This window comes from Halichoerus grypus, chromosome 3 (assembly GCF_964656455.1).
Source record: "Halichoerus grypus chromosome 3, mHalGry1.hap1.1, whole genome shotgun sequence".
Classification (NCBI taxonomy): domain Eukaryota; kingdom Metazoa; phylum Chordata; class Mammalia; order Carnivora; family Phocidae; genus Halichoerus; species Halichoerus grypus.
The window spans coordinates 194,501,116-194,518,096 of NC_135714.1; the positions used below are offsets into that span (position 1 = coordinate 194,501,116).

General features: G+C 38.5%; 1 protein-coding gene across 18 annotated transcripts in view; it reads right to left on the minus strand.

Moving 5' to 3' along the window:
- TENM3 (teneurin transmembrane protein 3) overlaps positions 1–16,981 on the minus strand; it is a 602,365-nt gene that overhangs the window by 37,868 nt on the left and 547,516 nt on the right. For 10 of the 18 annotated variants that reach the window (XM_078069863.1, XM_078069862.1, XM_078069857.1 and 7 more), the window contains 5 exons: positions 13,049–13,298; positions 12,186–12,206; positions 2,959–3,191; positions 1,714–1,868; positions 54–928 (listed from right to left, as the gene is read on the minus strand). In XM_078069863.1, the coding sequence (XP_077925989.1) occupies positions 54–928; positions 1,714–1,868; positions 2,959–3,191; positions 12,186–12,206; positions 13,049–13,298 (1,534 nt within the window). The remainder of the gene's footprint in view (positions 1–53; positions 929–1,713; positions 1,869–2,958; positions 3,192–12,185; positions 12,207–13,048; positions 13,299–16,981) is intronic. The other 8 variants (XM_078069865.1, XM_078069861.1, XM_078069856.1 and 5 more) reach the window with 3 other exon arrangements.

Genomic DNA, 16,981 nt, shown 5'->3' on the forward strand with positions numbered 1-16,981 from the left:
CATTACTCTTATCACAGCATTTTATAATCAGAGCAGAATTTGGATATACTTACTCAAAAAATGTTGTCCATCCAGTCTCATCGCTTTTAGTGGCTAAAAGGCCACTATTGCCGTGGTAAGTAAACAAAACTAATTCTAGTCCTTGAGCGGTCATGCTTTTTAAACATCCATTTGTTCCTATTGTCAGCCATATGACTTGGTTATCTGGAGACACCACTCGAACTGGCATCCGATTCGGGTCCCGTCTGATTCTGAGAGTATTGCCGTTGCTGTCTGTCACAGCTGTTACATCGTTATCGTTGCTGTAGCTAAAGTTGTACAGGTAATCACCAGTGACTAAACTTACAGTATACTGGTGAGTGCCATTGATGTCAAAGATATAGAGCTCCTGGTCAGTTGGGGAGGCCACTTCGTAGAAGTTCATAGAGTTAAGGAAGGGCTTGTTCTTCGACACGGCCCGGATCCGGATGTTGCCCAGGTCCGCGATGTACAGGGTGCCATCAGGGGAGGCGGCCAGCGAGGACGGCGCACTGAGCTTGGCGTCTTTGGCGTACCCATCTCCGCTCTGGTAACAGTCGCAGTTGGCATCATTTTTGCAGTCACACTCGGAAGGTATCCCCGCCACCAGCGAGATCTCCCCGTCCGTGGTGACCTGCCTTATCCGGTTAATTTTCTTCTCGTCGGTTTCCGTGATGTACAGGACCCCGCTGTACGACACGGCGATGGCGGTGGCGGATTCCAGGGTCGTCTGGACCGCGTGCTTTCCCACGGAATATTCCACCCCCGGGACCTGGCAGTGCATGGGCCGTCCAGCAGCGATGCGCACTTGGCGGTTCTCAGTGATCTGCAGGACTACGTTATTATCCAGGACATAAATGGAGTTATCCATAGGGTTAATGGCGAGGTCAGTGGGCCACTCCAGACGCACCTTAATAAAAAAAGAAATGGCCTGGTTAGTCCGTTACTGTGCGGCAGTTAATTTGCCAGGGGAGTAAATTAGAACCATTCAAGGAAATTACCCTTAATTTGATAAACTGTTTTAAAACAAATTGTTTTCTGGCATAGCTACTGTAAAATAAACTTAAACATTTCGAGGGGAGACAAATGGAGGAAATAACATTTTAGTTAAAAAGACAGCTCACTGGGAGATTTGCACGTTATAGCCAATGAGCAAACGAACCTCTAAGCAGTGAGTTAATAGGTATCAATGAGATATGAACACATATGTTCCTTCAGCTATAATAACCACCGAACGTCGAGGCCTTCTAGGTTATGAATACATTAGTGTTCTATTGTGTTTTCAATCAGGCCAACAGTAAAGTTCCTCATGCTAAATATAAGTCCCGTGGGACTAATCATAGTGGGTTCTCTCTACTACTTAAAGAGCTCGTGCAATCAAAAGATTAGAGATTTAAGCTGTTTTGTTCTTTCTGGAATATCTGCCTGTTGCTACTTTACTGGTATTTTATTACGAATGCTTTAGCGTTTCTTCGTGCTAATTGTTCTGTAATCTCATTGAATTCATCAAACGCAGAATGATAGAAGAAAACAGCTTTTTATTAGCTCCTGAGATACATTTAGATGGAACAGCTTTAATACCACGAACGCCGCACACGTATATCCAGTTTAATATGGGGCCATCACAGACTACTGACCTAGTCAACCGAGACGCTCAGAGGGAAAACAAACAATGCAGCTTAAGATTTTAACTACCTGGCTGATGTGCATGCTGGTGTCACAAGTTAAAGGTCTGGCTGAAGTCAGATCGTTAGAGCCCAGGAGAGTTGATATGATCCCATTTTGATCAACTTTTCTGATCATGGTTCCATCAACAAAGTAGATCAATCCATTCTTATCAATCGCCATTCCTTTTCCAAGAGAAGTAAGCATGACCAACTTTTCAAACGGGATTCATTTTTAGGCCCATCGTTAAATTCAACATTCAACTCCAGAGATACCATGGGTGATAGGTACCAGGTAAGGTTGTAGATTGCAAATACATTAGGAAAAACCCAACAGAGGCGTTTATAAAAACACAAATCTATGTAAAATGTAATAAAGAAATAACCGAAATTTGTAAGAATCTCCACTTAGTGTATGAATCATATAGGCGCTCCCTGCATCCTAAATATAAAATTATAACTTCTGTATAATGCTGTTGTCTATCAATTATAGAAACAGGTCAAGTTCTTTTACTCTGAACTTAGAATAACTGTATTCTAACAAAAATAGATCTGAGCCAAGGTTAGCGTTTCGTTGACCTTGTTACAATGAAATTTGCTATTATGAATAATTCAGTACAACAAATGCTTTTTTTCCAGTCCTTGTTCACATAATAGTTGCTAGCTATAATGAAAAAAAAAAAAAAAAAAGCCCCAAACCAAAAAACACTGTAATGAATGGCATAATACATGAGCAAGGAGTCAGTCCCAAGTGGTTTAAAAGCTAGAAACCTTTATCACATAGAATTTTAGCCCTTGTTACCTCTAGAAATTCCTCACAGCAAGCATTTTTTCCCATGGCATAGAAACAAAAGTTTAATAGCTCCAGACTGGGTGAGGACTAATAGCGTTGCTTAGTGATGGTTTTTAAAGAGGCCTGGGACTCATTCATGACAAAGAGATTCCAGGACAATGAAAGAATCTGGACACTTCCTTGAAGTTTAACAGGATGTGACCTGAATAATATGGACTAGTTGCTTTATTCTTTGAAAAGTTGAAAAAAAATGATATGATAAAAAATGCCACGAACCCAATATTTACTGTAAAATCAACTTAGGATTCTGGCAGTTTCTCGCTTCACGGCTTTTAAAAACACTGGATGTGAAACAGCTTTCTAGAACAGAGTTGAGGGTAAAATGTTAGACTCAGCATTAAACACAATCAGGCACTAACTGGGTTTTCTACATATATATTTTTTTTAATAAAAAGGAATCCTCAAATCGATAAATGCCAGTACCTTTGGGACTCATGAGTGTCGCTTCTACAGCCTTCCCCCCATCTCCACATCTGGCTTCATCGAATGGAAGGCACTGCTCCCCGGTCCCAGCGACCACTTCAGCATTTTTAGTCAAATCTTTTGTACCCGTAAGTGACTTTGGGCGATAAATTCTGCGGGTGTTCGTGTCAGAAACATACAGATCTCCTGTGACGGGATCAGTTGCCAGGTAGTATCTATGAGCTGGGTTGCTGCTGAAAAAAAAATAAAGGATCATACGTAAACATCCCAAGACAGTTACTCCTAACACACGGGGGAGAATTAACAGCAAAACAAAACAGATCATGAGGAACTGATTATAAACCGAAATCCATTATTAAAGACTGGAAAATGAACAGCATATTTAGTAACGACTTCAAAGAATGACTGAGAAGAATTGAAAGCGAACTCTGATAGGACTGTTGTCCTTCCCTGCTTGTGGTGGAGGATTTAATTTATTAAATTTATTAAAACAGCCACCTTGAAAATAATCCCCTTTAGAAGGCAATATGCTTTTAGCCTAAAACAAAGAGAGAAGCAAGTTCTCTAAAATCCTTTTGGTTTGATGAAAAGCCATTAATAAATTGCCCTTGAGTGACAGACATGAAGCTTATTCCGGGGGGAGGGTGTGTCTGTCCAACTCCAGGCAAGTAGAAATGATTCCACTCACACCTCATCACAGGGAATTCTCCTGTTTTGCTACAATCCAAATCACACGAACACTTGCCCCTACAAAAGGTAGCATCGTGTCTGTCCTGGGTGCTCTAGCATCATCCAGAAAGGCGATCTGATGCAGTTATGACGTTTGTCTGGAGCTAGGGGGTGAAATACTAAAATGAGGTTACTCATGTGCAGGAGGCCGTCTCAGTTGGTGGCCCAGTGCAGTGAGCCAGAATGGTAAACCCATCAGTTTTACTTTTAAAATTGTAAATTAAGCGGCTCTGAGACCTTTCTATGAATTTGGTGAGATGTAGGCATTTTTTCACAAAATACCGTGCCTGAATTTTATACATATCAAGGAATGCAAATGTAAACATCATCAAGGACTGGACAAACTACGACACTTAGCTGGAATGAGAAAGTTAATCTCCTGATAAACACTCAACACCACGTTCTTAGGGTTAGTGTAATTTTGTACATGGTGCAAATAATGCCTTCTGGAAAAAAAATTTCCAAAAAGAGTTAAAACAATTTGGTGTCCCCATAAAGATGTCAACAGATAAGAATCCATCAGATTGCACATTATCTTGATGATAAACTTGCTTTACTAAGTCACTTTCTCTCATTCTCTCTACACACACACACACACACACACACTTTTATTCTTGTTTCCATTTATTTTATCTGTGAACATCTAAAAAATGTAATAACAATCGAACTATATGAAAATGTTGATTCTAAATAATGGTGTAGGAGTCTTCTCATTACTATTAGGTTCTAACGAGACAATTCTCACTACTTAATGCTCTTCCTCTTAAGTGGTGAATACATGCACTTTATGGGTCCTGTGAGAGAGACCGCTGTTAAAATAGCAAGTTCTTGGTTTCACGAGTGTGCCTCACATTGGTGGGCGCACAGCTGGCCACATGTGGAATCTGCATGGAATCTTCTGGAACTCTGAAAAGGCCTATGGCTATGATGTGGATTTACATGGAAACACTGAGACACACAAAGCCTTGAATAACTTCAGGTTTCGGGTCTCCTTTCTACTCTTCAATATCTTTTAGTGACGAGACATTTTTGAGCAAGAAGTCTTGAGTGGGTAAATATGTGTAAAAGGGTGAATACCGAAGCAAAGGACTCAAAGAGATACAAGTCATTTGAGGTAAAAACATTTCAGACCTACTGGGTTTTACCAAATGATCACCTTGCCATGTTAAGTGTTATTATGTCACTTTTCTAAATTGATGCCTGAAATTTTAAATGCACAGACATACTGTGTTCCTTGATGTGGTAGTTTATTACTTTGTAACTAAGTGAAAAGCTACAACATATCAATACAACCTTCAGGGCAATTTTAAGAGGTTATTTTCCCCCTAAAAACAGCCTAGTATGGACAGAGCTGGTCTTTCAGATCTACAGTTGGTGACAAGGTTGCAACTCATCCAAACTGGGTCTATTTTGAGAGACGTGACACTGGAGAGACTTCTCTAGTCTTTCCTATCTCCCCAATTATATACTAATTATAAATAGTCGGATAGCTGGTTATGAGAACGAACACACACACACACTTCATTTTCTTGTCGGCTGTGTATCTATGAGCATGACCCCTAGACCAGACTGCTGGGGTGTGAATCAGCTTCATCACTCACTAACTGTATGAACTTGAGCAACCTATTGAACTTATCTGTGCTTCAGATTCCTTATCTGTACAGGTGATAATAACAATAGTACACATTTCATAGGATGAGCTAATACGGAGAAAAAGCTTAGAACAGTGCCTTGTACATAATACACACTCAATAAGCATTAGCTATTCTTAATATTTGCTTTTGTTCTGCCCCTCTCACACTGCTCTATGTCTTTTGCCTTGTAACTCTCTACAGTAGAGGAGTGTAATATAATTATTGTTAATGACCTCAAGTATGACTAGCTTTCTGAAAATGTTACTAAGGAAAAAATAACTAGCTAAACTTGGATACGTTCAAATTTGTTTCCTTGATCCTGCTGTTATGCTATAAGATCCTAAACTATTAAAACAATGCAGACCCTTCTTTAAACATCCACTTGGAATTGTTTCTAGAGTAATGATGATAAAGGTAAATGAATAATGCAATCCAATGTAAATTCAGTTGGAGTTAGGTATTCGTATGAAATACCTTTATAAAGCCACAAGGTCACTTTTAAGAAAATAGTATCAAGAAGTCTCTCTCGCTTTCACATGTACAAAGGGTGTAAAGGTACCAACTCCAGGAGAGCAGGCCAGGGTCTTTTTGTTTCTCAGTGTTGAAGTACGATCATCAGTCGTTCCTCTGAATTTTCAGAGCCATATGACTTGGTCTTCAAATACATATGGTTTGGCTCAAGGACAAAGACCTTTGTTTGGGGTACTCTGGGAATATTCAGTAATTTTTCAAGTAGAGGATAATATGCAGAATTATTCATTTAAATGACATCCAAGCCCGGGGTTAGGGGGACTTAATCATGAAATCCTTTTCACCCTCTTTACAAATCTTTTCTAAAATATCTGTTGAAAAGGCTATTTATAGAAAAATCCTTCAAGAGCAACTTCTAGGAGACAGTTTCAAAAATAAAGAATACTAATTCAATTTTTCAGTCCAAAGATGTATAAGAACAAAGCAAAACTTAGATCATGATCTCCCCATCTATTTAACCCACTTATAAACTATATAGAACTGTACAAAATGAAAAGTGAAAGGACTCTCCCTTGCGCCTTATCTCCAATATTTCATGATAAAAAAAGCATCTACCCTAAAAGACGTATCTATTTATAGACATACACATATGTCTATAAATACATTTTGCACAAAAGCTGTTCTGCACCTTGCCTTTTTCATTTAATAGCGTATAAGGGAAAATTTTAATACTGAGCTGTTCTAACTATATAAATCATGGCTTTACAATAAAGGAGAATAAAAACTTCAGGACCCTGATGAAGATGATATAAAAAAAAGGGGTGCTTGGTTGGCTCGGTTGGTTAATCATCTGACTCTTGATTTTGGCTCAGGTCGTGATGGAGCCCCGTGTCAGTCTCTGCACTCAGCGGGGAGACTGCTTGAGATTCTCTCTCTCCCTCTCCCTCTGCCTGCGTGCGTTCTCTCTCAAATAAATAAATAAAATCTTAAAAGAAAAGAATTATATAAAAATTATACATGATTTTTAGGGGTGCCTGGGTGGCTCAGTCGTTAAGTGTCTGCCTTCAGCTCAGGTCATGATCTCAGGGTCCTGGGATCGAGCCCCGCATTGGGCTCCCTGCTCCACAGGAAGCCTGCTTCTCCCTCTCCCACTCCCCCTGCTTGTGTTCCCTCTCTCGCTCTCTCTCTCTCTCTGTTGAATAAATAAATAAATAAAATCTTTAAAAAAAATTATACATGATTTTTCATGGTGTGCCTCATTTTGAGAATAAAAAACAGATTTTTGAAGTGGCTGCTTGAGCTATAGGACATGAGTCCAAAAATAACGAACATTCGAGTCATAAGCTTTGCCTTTACTGACGTAGTTTTATTCCAGTGGGATAGTAATAAGAGAATGTCCAGAGTGGTGCTTACATTTGCCCTTTCCTGTCCTGAAGCATCTCCTTCTTTGAATACACAGAGATGTCTAAATCAAGCAACATATGTCAATGGTTTTAAAAAATGTCTGCCAAATGAAAGCTCTAATTTTGCACAACTCCATTGTCCAGAATAACAAATGTGGAGGAGGACAGAGTCTTGGAGAAGAGAATTTACCCCTGGACGTATTACCCCACGGAATGGTAGGAAATGAGAACTGGGTGAATTCTCCGCCGTGCAGCCTAGCATGGCAGACTAGAGCTGCTTCTTAGAGCCCAGCCCCTTCTAAATGAAAAGAGGGTCAGTACCAAAGCACTAAAAGAAAAAAAAGGTGAGTTTGGAACCTTTCAGCTGACTGGACGCAGAGAAGCTCTGAACAATATATGGGATGGGTCTGGGGTTCAAGGACACCAGATGTAAGCAAGAGCTTTCTGACAGATTGAGCTAGTCCTTGTGCTCCGACTTCCCAAAAGCCAAAGCCCTCGAAAGGCTGGTGTGTTAGTACAAATGGGTGGTGAGTTTTTAGGTCAGTAATAGGTCTCATGTGGAAAATGTGAGGCTACAGTGACTGAGTGTGGCTGAACAAAATGGATGGCTTGCAGGAGTCCCTGTTCACCAGGAGAAGCACCATGGCCTTCTTGTACAATTGATTGAGATTTTCATTTCAGAGAGGTTTAGGATAATATTAAGATTTTTGACTAAGGGCAGCAAAATCAAAGCAAGTTAAGAACCTTTAATATCCTGCACCCTGATGCATCCATCCTGCACTGCCTAGATTATTACGATTCCCAAGCGAAACTTCTCCATGGACACAGATCCAGCAGTAAACACAGACTAGATGTGCTTATTCATTCTGTCATAATTCAACCTTCTTAGACTAGAGAAATATTTGCAAAGAACAAGCTATAGCATAGATTTCATTAGCACTTCCATCTTTTTATTGGAAATTGTGCCATAGCCCTTAGAAGACAGAAAAGAGTGAATTATATTTGTGGATAACAATAAAATGCCTCTTTTCTGGTGACTAAAACTTTTTATACTTGCAAACAGGGCTTTGGGATGGGGTATTTCTGTGCCTGTTCGATTTTTAAATAATAAGTCAATAAGAAGTGCTGAATCAAGCTTTTATAATTTTGTACGATATAACTTTAATTGATTCCAGTTCACAGACCTGTGATTGACTTTTTCTTTGATCTTGTAATTGGTAATATAAAATTCACGAAGTTGATTTTTGGTCCTGCATGTTTTATTGCCTCTTAGCTGGTATTAGTTAATTAATTTAAGTTCCTTTATTTTGGAATTTTAGAGAACTGGAACAGAGATGAGCTAAAATTTACTACCTACAAAAGGAGTTTGTTAGCAAACTCATACTATAGCCATCATAAGGAGAAATGTTTAGCATAGCTAAGAGAATGTTAAATTTTAAGGATTTCAGAAGCTTCCCTTTATGTAAAAAGTTTAATATGTTGATTGATTAGTATTTATATCCATTCATTCAAGTATAGCTAGAGACTTTTATTTGATATGATATCCTGGCAGTACTTATTAAATTTGGTATGACAGAATACTCTGAATTCTAAAATAACAAGACTATGTGTTTTTATATTTATTTTGTTATTTAATATATTTTCATTAATTATGTCCCCCATCAGTTCAATTGATGAGACTGTTAATAGTATACGAAACATGGTAAAGGACCAGAATCATGCATTTTTATATATTACTTAAGCATTAATCAACTGACTACACTGTCCATTTTTGTATATTTAGACACATTTTTCAATTTCCTTTTCCTCCAATCATCTGTCCCTAAGCCCTTCATGACTTTGGTGCTAGCCTGCACAGTGGGGATAAGGTAAGAGCCAGCAGGATCCTATCAGCTAAGACGAGGAAGATAACAGGCAAATAGGAAGAAACATATGAAAATAATTTTATTTTTTAAGCTAAATAGAGAAGCTCCAGTGAGTTGACATATTTTGCTTTTATGAAGTCAGTTTTGATTAATTAGTTATTGAGCAAACGGAATCCCTATTTTTGTCATCTCTTTTCTACATCTTTCTCTTCCTTATCACCCTTATACAGTGTGTTCATTTTCTGCCTTCCTTTATTTTACGGGTGGATTTTCTTCATTGCTAGCCATACTCATTTAGGTACCTAGCATCTCATGGTTTCAGCCAACAGCTTTCTAAATGACCCTCAAGTCATCCTGAACACTGATAATCAGATTCATCTTCCTCAAGGGCCATTTTGAGTATGCCGCCGTCTTGTTCAAGGTCAGAAAAATGTTGTCCACTGTCTCTGTTGTCCTACAGGACGGAAGAGCAATTCCTTACAGCACTCAAGGCCCTAAGCAATCTGGCGCTACCCTGACTTTTTACCTGTATCTCTCACTATTTCCTACACGGATCCCCTGCTCCATCCAGGTAAATCTGATTCCTCCCAGAACATGTCTTGCTCCTGTCTTTCACAAACCCCAGTAACTTCCCTTGTTCTGTATTCTTTCTTCATGACCCTCTTCCACCCCCTGCCTTTCTTCCTGTTGTTCTGTTTAAGCAGACTTCATTTTTAGACCTAGGTCAAACATCAACCTTCCAGAGAACTTTCCATTACCACACCCCTAACCCCAGTAATCTTTTCCTCCATAGAATTACTCTCACAGTATAAGCCGTGGATACAATAAAGTGCCAAAGAATACTGATCATGTTACTTGGTCTGTTACTTATATATCTTGTCTCCCCTACTAGATTGTGAGTTCTGAGAGCATGGATTTTCTTATATTACTATTTGTCAAAGTGCCCAGTACATGGGAAGTGATCAGTCAACATCAATTTAACAAGGATGAATAGCAATATAAAACCCAAACAGTGTATTTTACATGCATGGAGCATAAGGGAAATGCAGGAACTCACATTTAGCCAGGATAACGTACAGGGGGGAAAGGTTAAGGAGGATCATGAGAGAGGGATTACAGTGAGTATCACTGCCAGACAGCCTGAGCTACTACATAATGAGCTCATATTAGAAAGTATTGTTAATAATAATGGAGCTCTAACCTCTAATCAATGTGTTTTTTTTTTTTTCCCAGAGAGAGAGATTATAGCTCTAAGCAATTTGTCAAATGACTGTGAAATAAATCTAGCTTTGTGTATACCCAGGGAATTATTCCACAGAAACCTAGCCATTTAGATACATAAAAACTGGGGCGCCTGGGTGGCTCAGTCAGTTGAGCATCTGCCTTCCGCTCGGGTCATGATCCCGGGGTCCTGGGATTGAGTCCTATGTTGGGCTCCCTGCTCAGCGGGGAGTCTGCTTCTTCCTCTCCTGCTCCCCCTGCTTGTGCTCTCCATCTCTGTCAAGTAAATAAATCTTTTAAAAAAAAAAAGATACATAAAAACTGGCTATGTGGTATAATGCAATGAACATACTTTTTAGAGTGGTTCAAATCCCTGCTCCCCATTTCTTAGTTATGTGTCTTGGGGAAGAAAAGGCTTCCCCAAGGCTTCCTTGCGCCTCAATGACCTCATCTGTAATCCTGAAGGACTGCTGTGTGGATCTGCAGTAACGTGTATAAAATACCTGGCACCGAGCCTGGCATGTAATAGGCTGGTTGGTTCAAAGGGAGCTGCTTTGATAGTTCTTTATCTATTGCCTCCAGCATTTTCACATTTAGTTGGTGGACACATGTGTCTGTCTTTTTTCTTTCCTCCACAGTTACCAAGAAGGTGAGGCCAGAAAACTTCTGATATTCTGCCATGGATTCTAATAGCAGAGCTCTGCGTGCTCAGCAGTCTGGAGAAATTTAGTGTTAATCTTAGCACGTGACGGAGCTATTAGCTGAGAGCACAAGATCAACAGGGGATCTCAGGGAAGGGTCACGGGGCCATGCCTGGTCATACTGATATGCAACAGCTACTCATCTTCCGGTGGAACTTTGTCTCTTATTTCCTAGTTGTCCATCTCTACAACACAGTTCCAGTGGGCAATGTTGATGTATTCATCTTAAGGATGTCACAAAAACTATTGCTAATTTTTCCATCTGATATCATTTCATTAGATACTTTACTGGCCAAACTAGATCCAGCAGGTCCAATATGTCTAGCTTTTTTGGTGAGCTTTACTTTAAAATATATATATATATATATTTTTTTTTTTTTTTCTTTTTTGTTGCCTTGGGGAAAGTTTTTCAGTCAAAAGTGTCCGTAACAAGCTTTTACTACACCTTCGCTAGCTAGGTATACATCGCAAATAGAATCTAAAAAACTTCTGAGCCTACATATTTGCTTCAACTGTTCATCCTTAGCTTTGAAGAAAGTATTTTCTTTCATAATACTGTCCATGAAAACATTACTTCTTAAAAGTAGTACTCAAATCTAGTAACTCTCTCAACTTGGGAAAATATAAACGACAGCAGGAAGTTAACAAAGCCTAAGCATTTGGGTTCCTTTGTATGGTTCCTTGCAAGCCCAGCGAGGTCCTGGGGAACATGATCACATGATCTTAGGTTTTTAAAAACTTGCCAAAGTAAAATATTTTTTAGATTCTTTTTCTTAAACAGAATCCCCCAATTGAATAAGCCAGGATCTGCCCTGATTATTGGTCAAATTAAATGTGTCCTAAACTCTCCTACTCTGCTTCAAATTTGGTTCTGTTCAATATGGCTTAGATTATGTGAGCCAGTAACTGAAGTTTAGAAATATTTTTTGTTCTACGGACATGTTCATTATAGTATTTTTTTGTGACAAAATTTATTTTATTAACCAACTTGAAAATAGCTTTTCAGATTATATTGCATAATATAATTTGTAATACGCCACATAATAATGGTTCATATAAGCAGTTTTAATTCCTTAGATTTTCTGTGATACTGAGTTTCCTCTCTCATGATGAAATGTTCTTAGAAAACAATGTCAGAGAGTCACATCAAAATGTAAAAAGGACATTTGAAAATATACAGTAACCTTTCAGTAAGATGCTTACCTATGTCTAAAATCTTTATTTCTTGGTGGAAGCAGATAAAAAAGGTGGGGGAAAAAAAGCACAGTTAGAAAAAGTTTCTAAAATATAATGAGTTGCATACTGAGATTTTAATTATTTGAATGGAAAATTGCCAACTTAAGCAGAAATAACACTGGAAATGAATTTTGTAGGCCAAGGCTTATCAAATAATTTACAGAATAGGATGATTTTAATAATCACACCTAAAGGAACAAAAGCAAAGCAACAATTTGTTACTTTAACTACTGGTATTATGGCTAATGGGTTAACCCAACTTGAAGATCCAATATTCTATGGAAAAATTATAGCCTTACTATTATGTCCCGATACTGTAGGGAAATATTTTCTCTCTTAATTTCAACCAATGTGAAATAAAAGGTAACAACCTCTATCAAGAAGTTATTCTAAAGAACAACTAAAGGGATTTAAAAATCATAATTCTATCCTACTGAAGCACAGAAAATGCTCTGAAATCAGTGAGACATTTTATACGTTGGGTGACTTTATACTCTTTTATACATTTATGGCACAGTATATATGTATTGTGCTTTTCCCAACTTTAACCAAGAATCTAACTTCTTTTCAGGGCAAATTTTAAACATTGGGAAGATATACTTAAATAAATAAATTGGTCCATTAGACTAAACACTTTCTCTTATAAAGGCATGCTTAGCTTTGGTAAAAATCCCAAATTAAGGGGGTGCCTGGCTGGCTCAGTTGGCAGAGTATGCAACTCTTGATCTCAGGGTTATAAGTTCGAGCCCCATGTTGGGTGCAGAGATTACTTAAAAATAAAATCTTAAAAAAAAAAAAACAAACCAAATCCAAATTAAGGAAAGACATACCTTAGTTCTAAAACACTTGTTACGTTTCCAGAAGGGAATATTCGCCGAACATAGTTGAAATCCCCTACATATAGACTGCCATCGATCCCGCAAGCTAATGCAACTGGGGCCAAGAGTTTATTACCATCGGCCTGACCATTGCAACTTGGGCATGAGATGCTGCGCCTTCGGCCATTTCCCATGATGCTACTGACTACTGGAGGCTGTTGGGAGATGAACTGGTTTTCCCCATTTCCCTTGTACAGTATACCTAGAAGACATAAAATGCATAAGAATTTTCTTGCGATAAAAAGTAGAAAGATGAAAAGTAAACACGTTCGCTCTAGATGTAACTATAATTCAGTGCTTTGTAGGTATAGCCTGGGAACACTATTTCAAGTTCTCTTGGAAAGAACAAGAACTCTATTCATTTACCTGGTGCAAAATATTTGGCAAAATATAAAGGATATATACGAAAAATGCTGTCTGTTATGAATGTAAGGGAGGGCTGGTGAAAGAAACAAAGGACTAACCAGAAAAATTAAAAGCCCAAATTGTCAACATTGACAATTCTCAAACTTGGCTACACATCGGAATGACTGGGGAACTGTAAAAGATACCAATGCTTGGATCTCATCCTGAGAGAGTCTGATTTAATTGGTCTGGGGCAGCCTTTTAAAAAACCCTCCAGATAGGGCGTCTGGGTGGCTCAGTCAGTTAAGGGTCTGCCTTCGGCTCAGGTCATGATCCCAGAGTCCTGGGATCAAGTCCCACATCAGGCTCCCTGCTCAGTGGGGAGCCTGCTTCTCCCTTGCCCTCTGCCCCTCCCCCCACTTGTGCTCTCTCTCTCTCTCTCTCTCTCTCTCTCTCTGTCAAATAAATAAACAAAATCTTTTAAAAAATCCCCAAACCTCCCAACGACCCTAATGTACAACCAAGTTTGAGAACCATGGTCTACATGTTCTCAGGGAACTTGTTATATTATTCAGGGAATAACAAGTTTGCCTAATTGCAAAATGATGTTATAATATTATATATTAATCCAATCAATAAAAATGTGCACCAAAAATACGAATTTCTTCCTTATAAGTCTATCACTGATTTTGAAAACGTTAAAAATACTTTGTGGAAAATAAAGTTAGGAAAATACATATCAAACCCCCTCTATACTACTATGCTGTCAAAGAACATTCTTCTTGCTTAGACTCTTATCTGACATGAGGATGCATACACATGCGGTTATTCAAAAATCCAAACGTAACAAAACTGTTATGGAAGGGCAACTTATTATTTAAGGAGAATTCTGCTTTATGGCATGAAAGTGCCAATCATTTTAAGACACAATGCCAGTCTGCTCCATTGGGTCCTCAATGAAAATCTGAGGGAAAAAAAAATCCCAAATGAGTTTAAACATTCTCATAGTTAGAAACTAGATTTGAGTTGCGATTCTAATTTTATTCATTTGCCATTATTGTATAGACGGCAGATCAATGGTTTCATTTTGGCTGGTCAGCTGTTTACTATACCATACATATTTCATGACACTTTGCACAGGGCGATCATCTGTATAAACCATCTGCTCCTTGGACTTTGGAGTTGTACGTATTATATATTTATTGAATGTTCTCTATTTCAAAGCAGTTCTTCAAGCCAATGCTTATACTTTTTAGCAGCTATGCTGTTAAAAGAATCAATCCATGAAAGTACAAACAGGAAACCCAAGAACGTGTTTTTTTCCTCCCACTTTGGGATAATTTTAAGGTGAAGAAGAGATCAGAATGATTATGTTCCTCTTACAGTGCACCACATTTTTAGGTGGATTCTATGGATTCCTTTTTAAATGCTTTTCAAGTGATGTAATAATCACAGAAAATTTACATAAAGAAACCAGGGGAGATAAAACAGGTTTATTCAAATTTAAGGAAAAATAAGCCAAGTAAGGCTGGATCATAACACGTGAAAAGCCTTTTGCCTTGAATATTCCAAGAATACATTAATGATACCTAAGATCCTTCTTTCTGTGCTTATGTTATTTGACAATTACGGAACTATATTTTCCTGTAAGAGCCAATCCTACAAGCCAACCTACTGCTCTGCTCAGCCTGATTTATTCAGTCATTCTTTTAAGGGATTGGTCCTTCATGATTCTCCTCTATTGTGACAGAAGACAAAGATGAACATTAGAATATTTATTTCCACATCCCAGGCCTGCAAACACCTGTCACTGTCTCCATTTTGGCCTTCTCTTCCTCTTTAATACATTTCACAGTTCATCCACCTTGTCACGATTACAAATCACTTTGTTTATTCAATTAGACACGTGTCACTTTGAGAAGCTGCTACTTGTCAAGCGGTTCTTGGGGAAAAATTGAAATCACAATCAGTTTACCCTGTGAATTAGGTCACCTCACATTTTAAAACAACATAGAGTTTATAATTTATAGCACTTTTTGGAGGACAGAATTTGGGGTAGCCCAGTTTCTACAGCTGACCTGATATTTTAATAAAAGCAGACTATATATTATTCTGGTAGACAGTGTGTCTGTGTGCGTATTTCTATTACATATACATACACAGAATACCTACATGTTTCTCAAATCCACCTGAATTCTGTACTCAGTTTTGGGTACCGTTACAGTGTAATTCAACACTATTATGATGTGGGTTTATGGCATGGGCCTTCCTGGAGCTCTCTGCTTGTCGAACCCCTACCAGTTCATAATCTCCTGGTGAAATCCTGGGGCTACGAACTTGACCCTATATGCTCACGATAACTAAAATGCTTCTAGAGAGGTTCCCCTGGTTTTGTTTATCAAGAGCTTCCGAAGGAATCCAGCAATATGTCAAACTGTGTGAAATATAATTTCACATCATTTAATCAAGAGCAGCCAGGGAGGGGCACATTTGGCACATGGCTTTGCATTTTGAAAGCCTACGACTACGCCTGGTGTTGCTGACATGACAGACTGAAATACCACGGCTTCAGGCACTGCTGATGATTAGGGATAACATACGGAGCATCCTTCTTGGTTGGGAGTCTCACTTTTCCAAAGCATGAGCTGCACGTGGCACTAGCTATGGGCTCTGCTCCCAACCTTCTGGCATGCTCACTGAATGGCAACCTGATGTCCAGGACACAGCTGGACCGGGGGTAGAGCTCAGCACTGCTGTAAGGCAGGAAAGGGGTGGAGGGTTTTTCCATTTTGTTTTTCCTCTATTGATTTGCTGAGTACTATTTTCTTCTAGAGGTAAGACACCAGCATTCTCGAGCACTGGCTTGGACACTACTGTAGATTTATCACATTTGTAAGTTGAAAATGCACCTTTTCCAGCTTCCACAATAAATTTTTTTAAATAAAAATAACAAATATCAAAGTAACATTAATCTGAAAAAGTGACCATTACTCATAAACATTTAGTTGTATTACATGCTCAGTTCAAAATTCTGAACCTTCCAAAAACCTTTGCGAAGCCAAAGCTAGATGATTTGCCACGACTGTGAAATCTCCTTTGGCTATTTGGAAAGGGAGAGTAGAGAGTTACCAGCATGATATGGTTTAGGATAGGGGGTTAGAGGAAGTCACCTTAAGGTTCCGCTTTTCTAGAAAAGTACCGGTAAATTATCTGAGGTGTAGCCAGCATGTGGGCAAAAATGTCAAACACAGTAAGGACAACAGAGTTTGTTTAATATAAATAATATCCTTTATGAGATTAAGCTGGTCAAGTTTTGTAAAATAATTTATGTCTTTTGTGATACCTGAAATATGTGTTTTCAGAGCATATTCCTTTATAGTATAAGGTTTATCATAAGTAATAACTCTCAATCCTCGCTTTCTTCTCAGATTATTCCTTTATTTTTTCCCAAGAATTACGAAGTTAAATAAGAGTATATGGAACCCAATTTCAGCGGGAGAACTATTTTTTTCTCACATACAATCTAAGAACTGAAAAAAA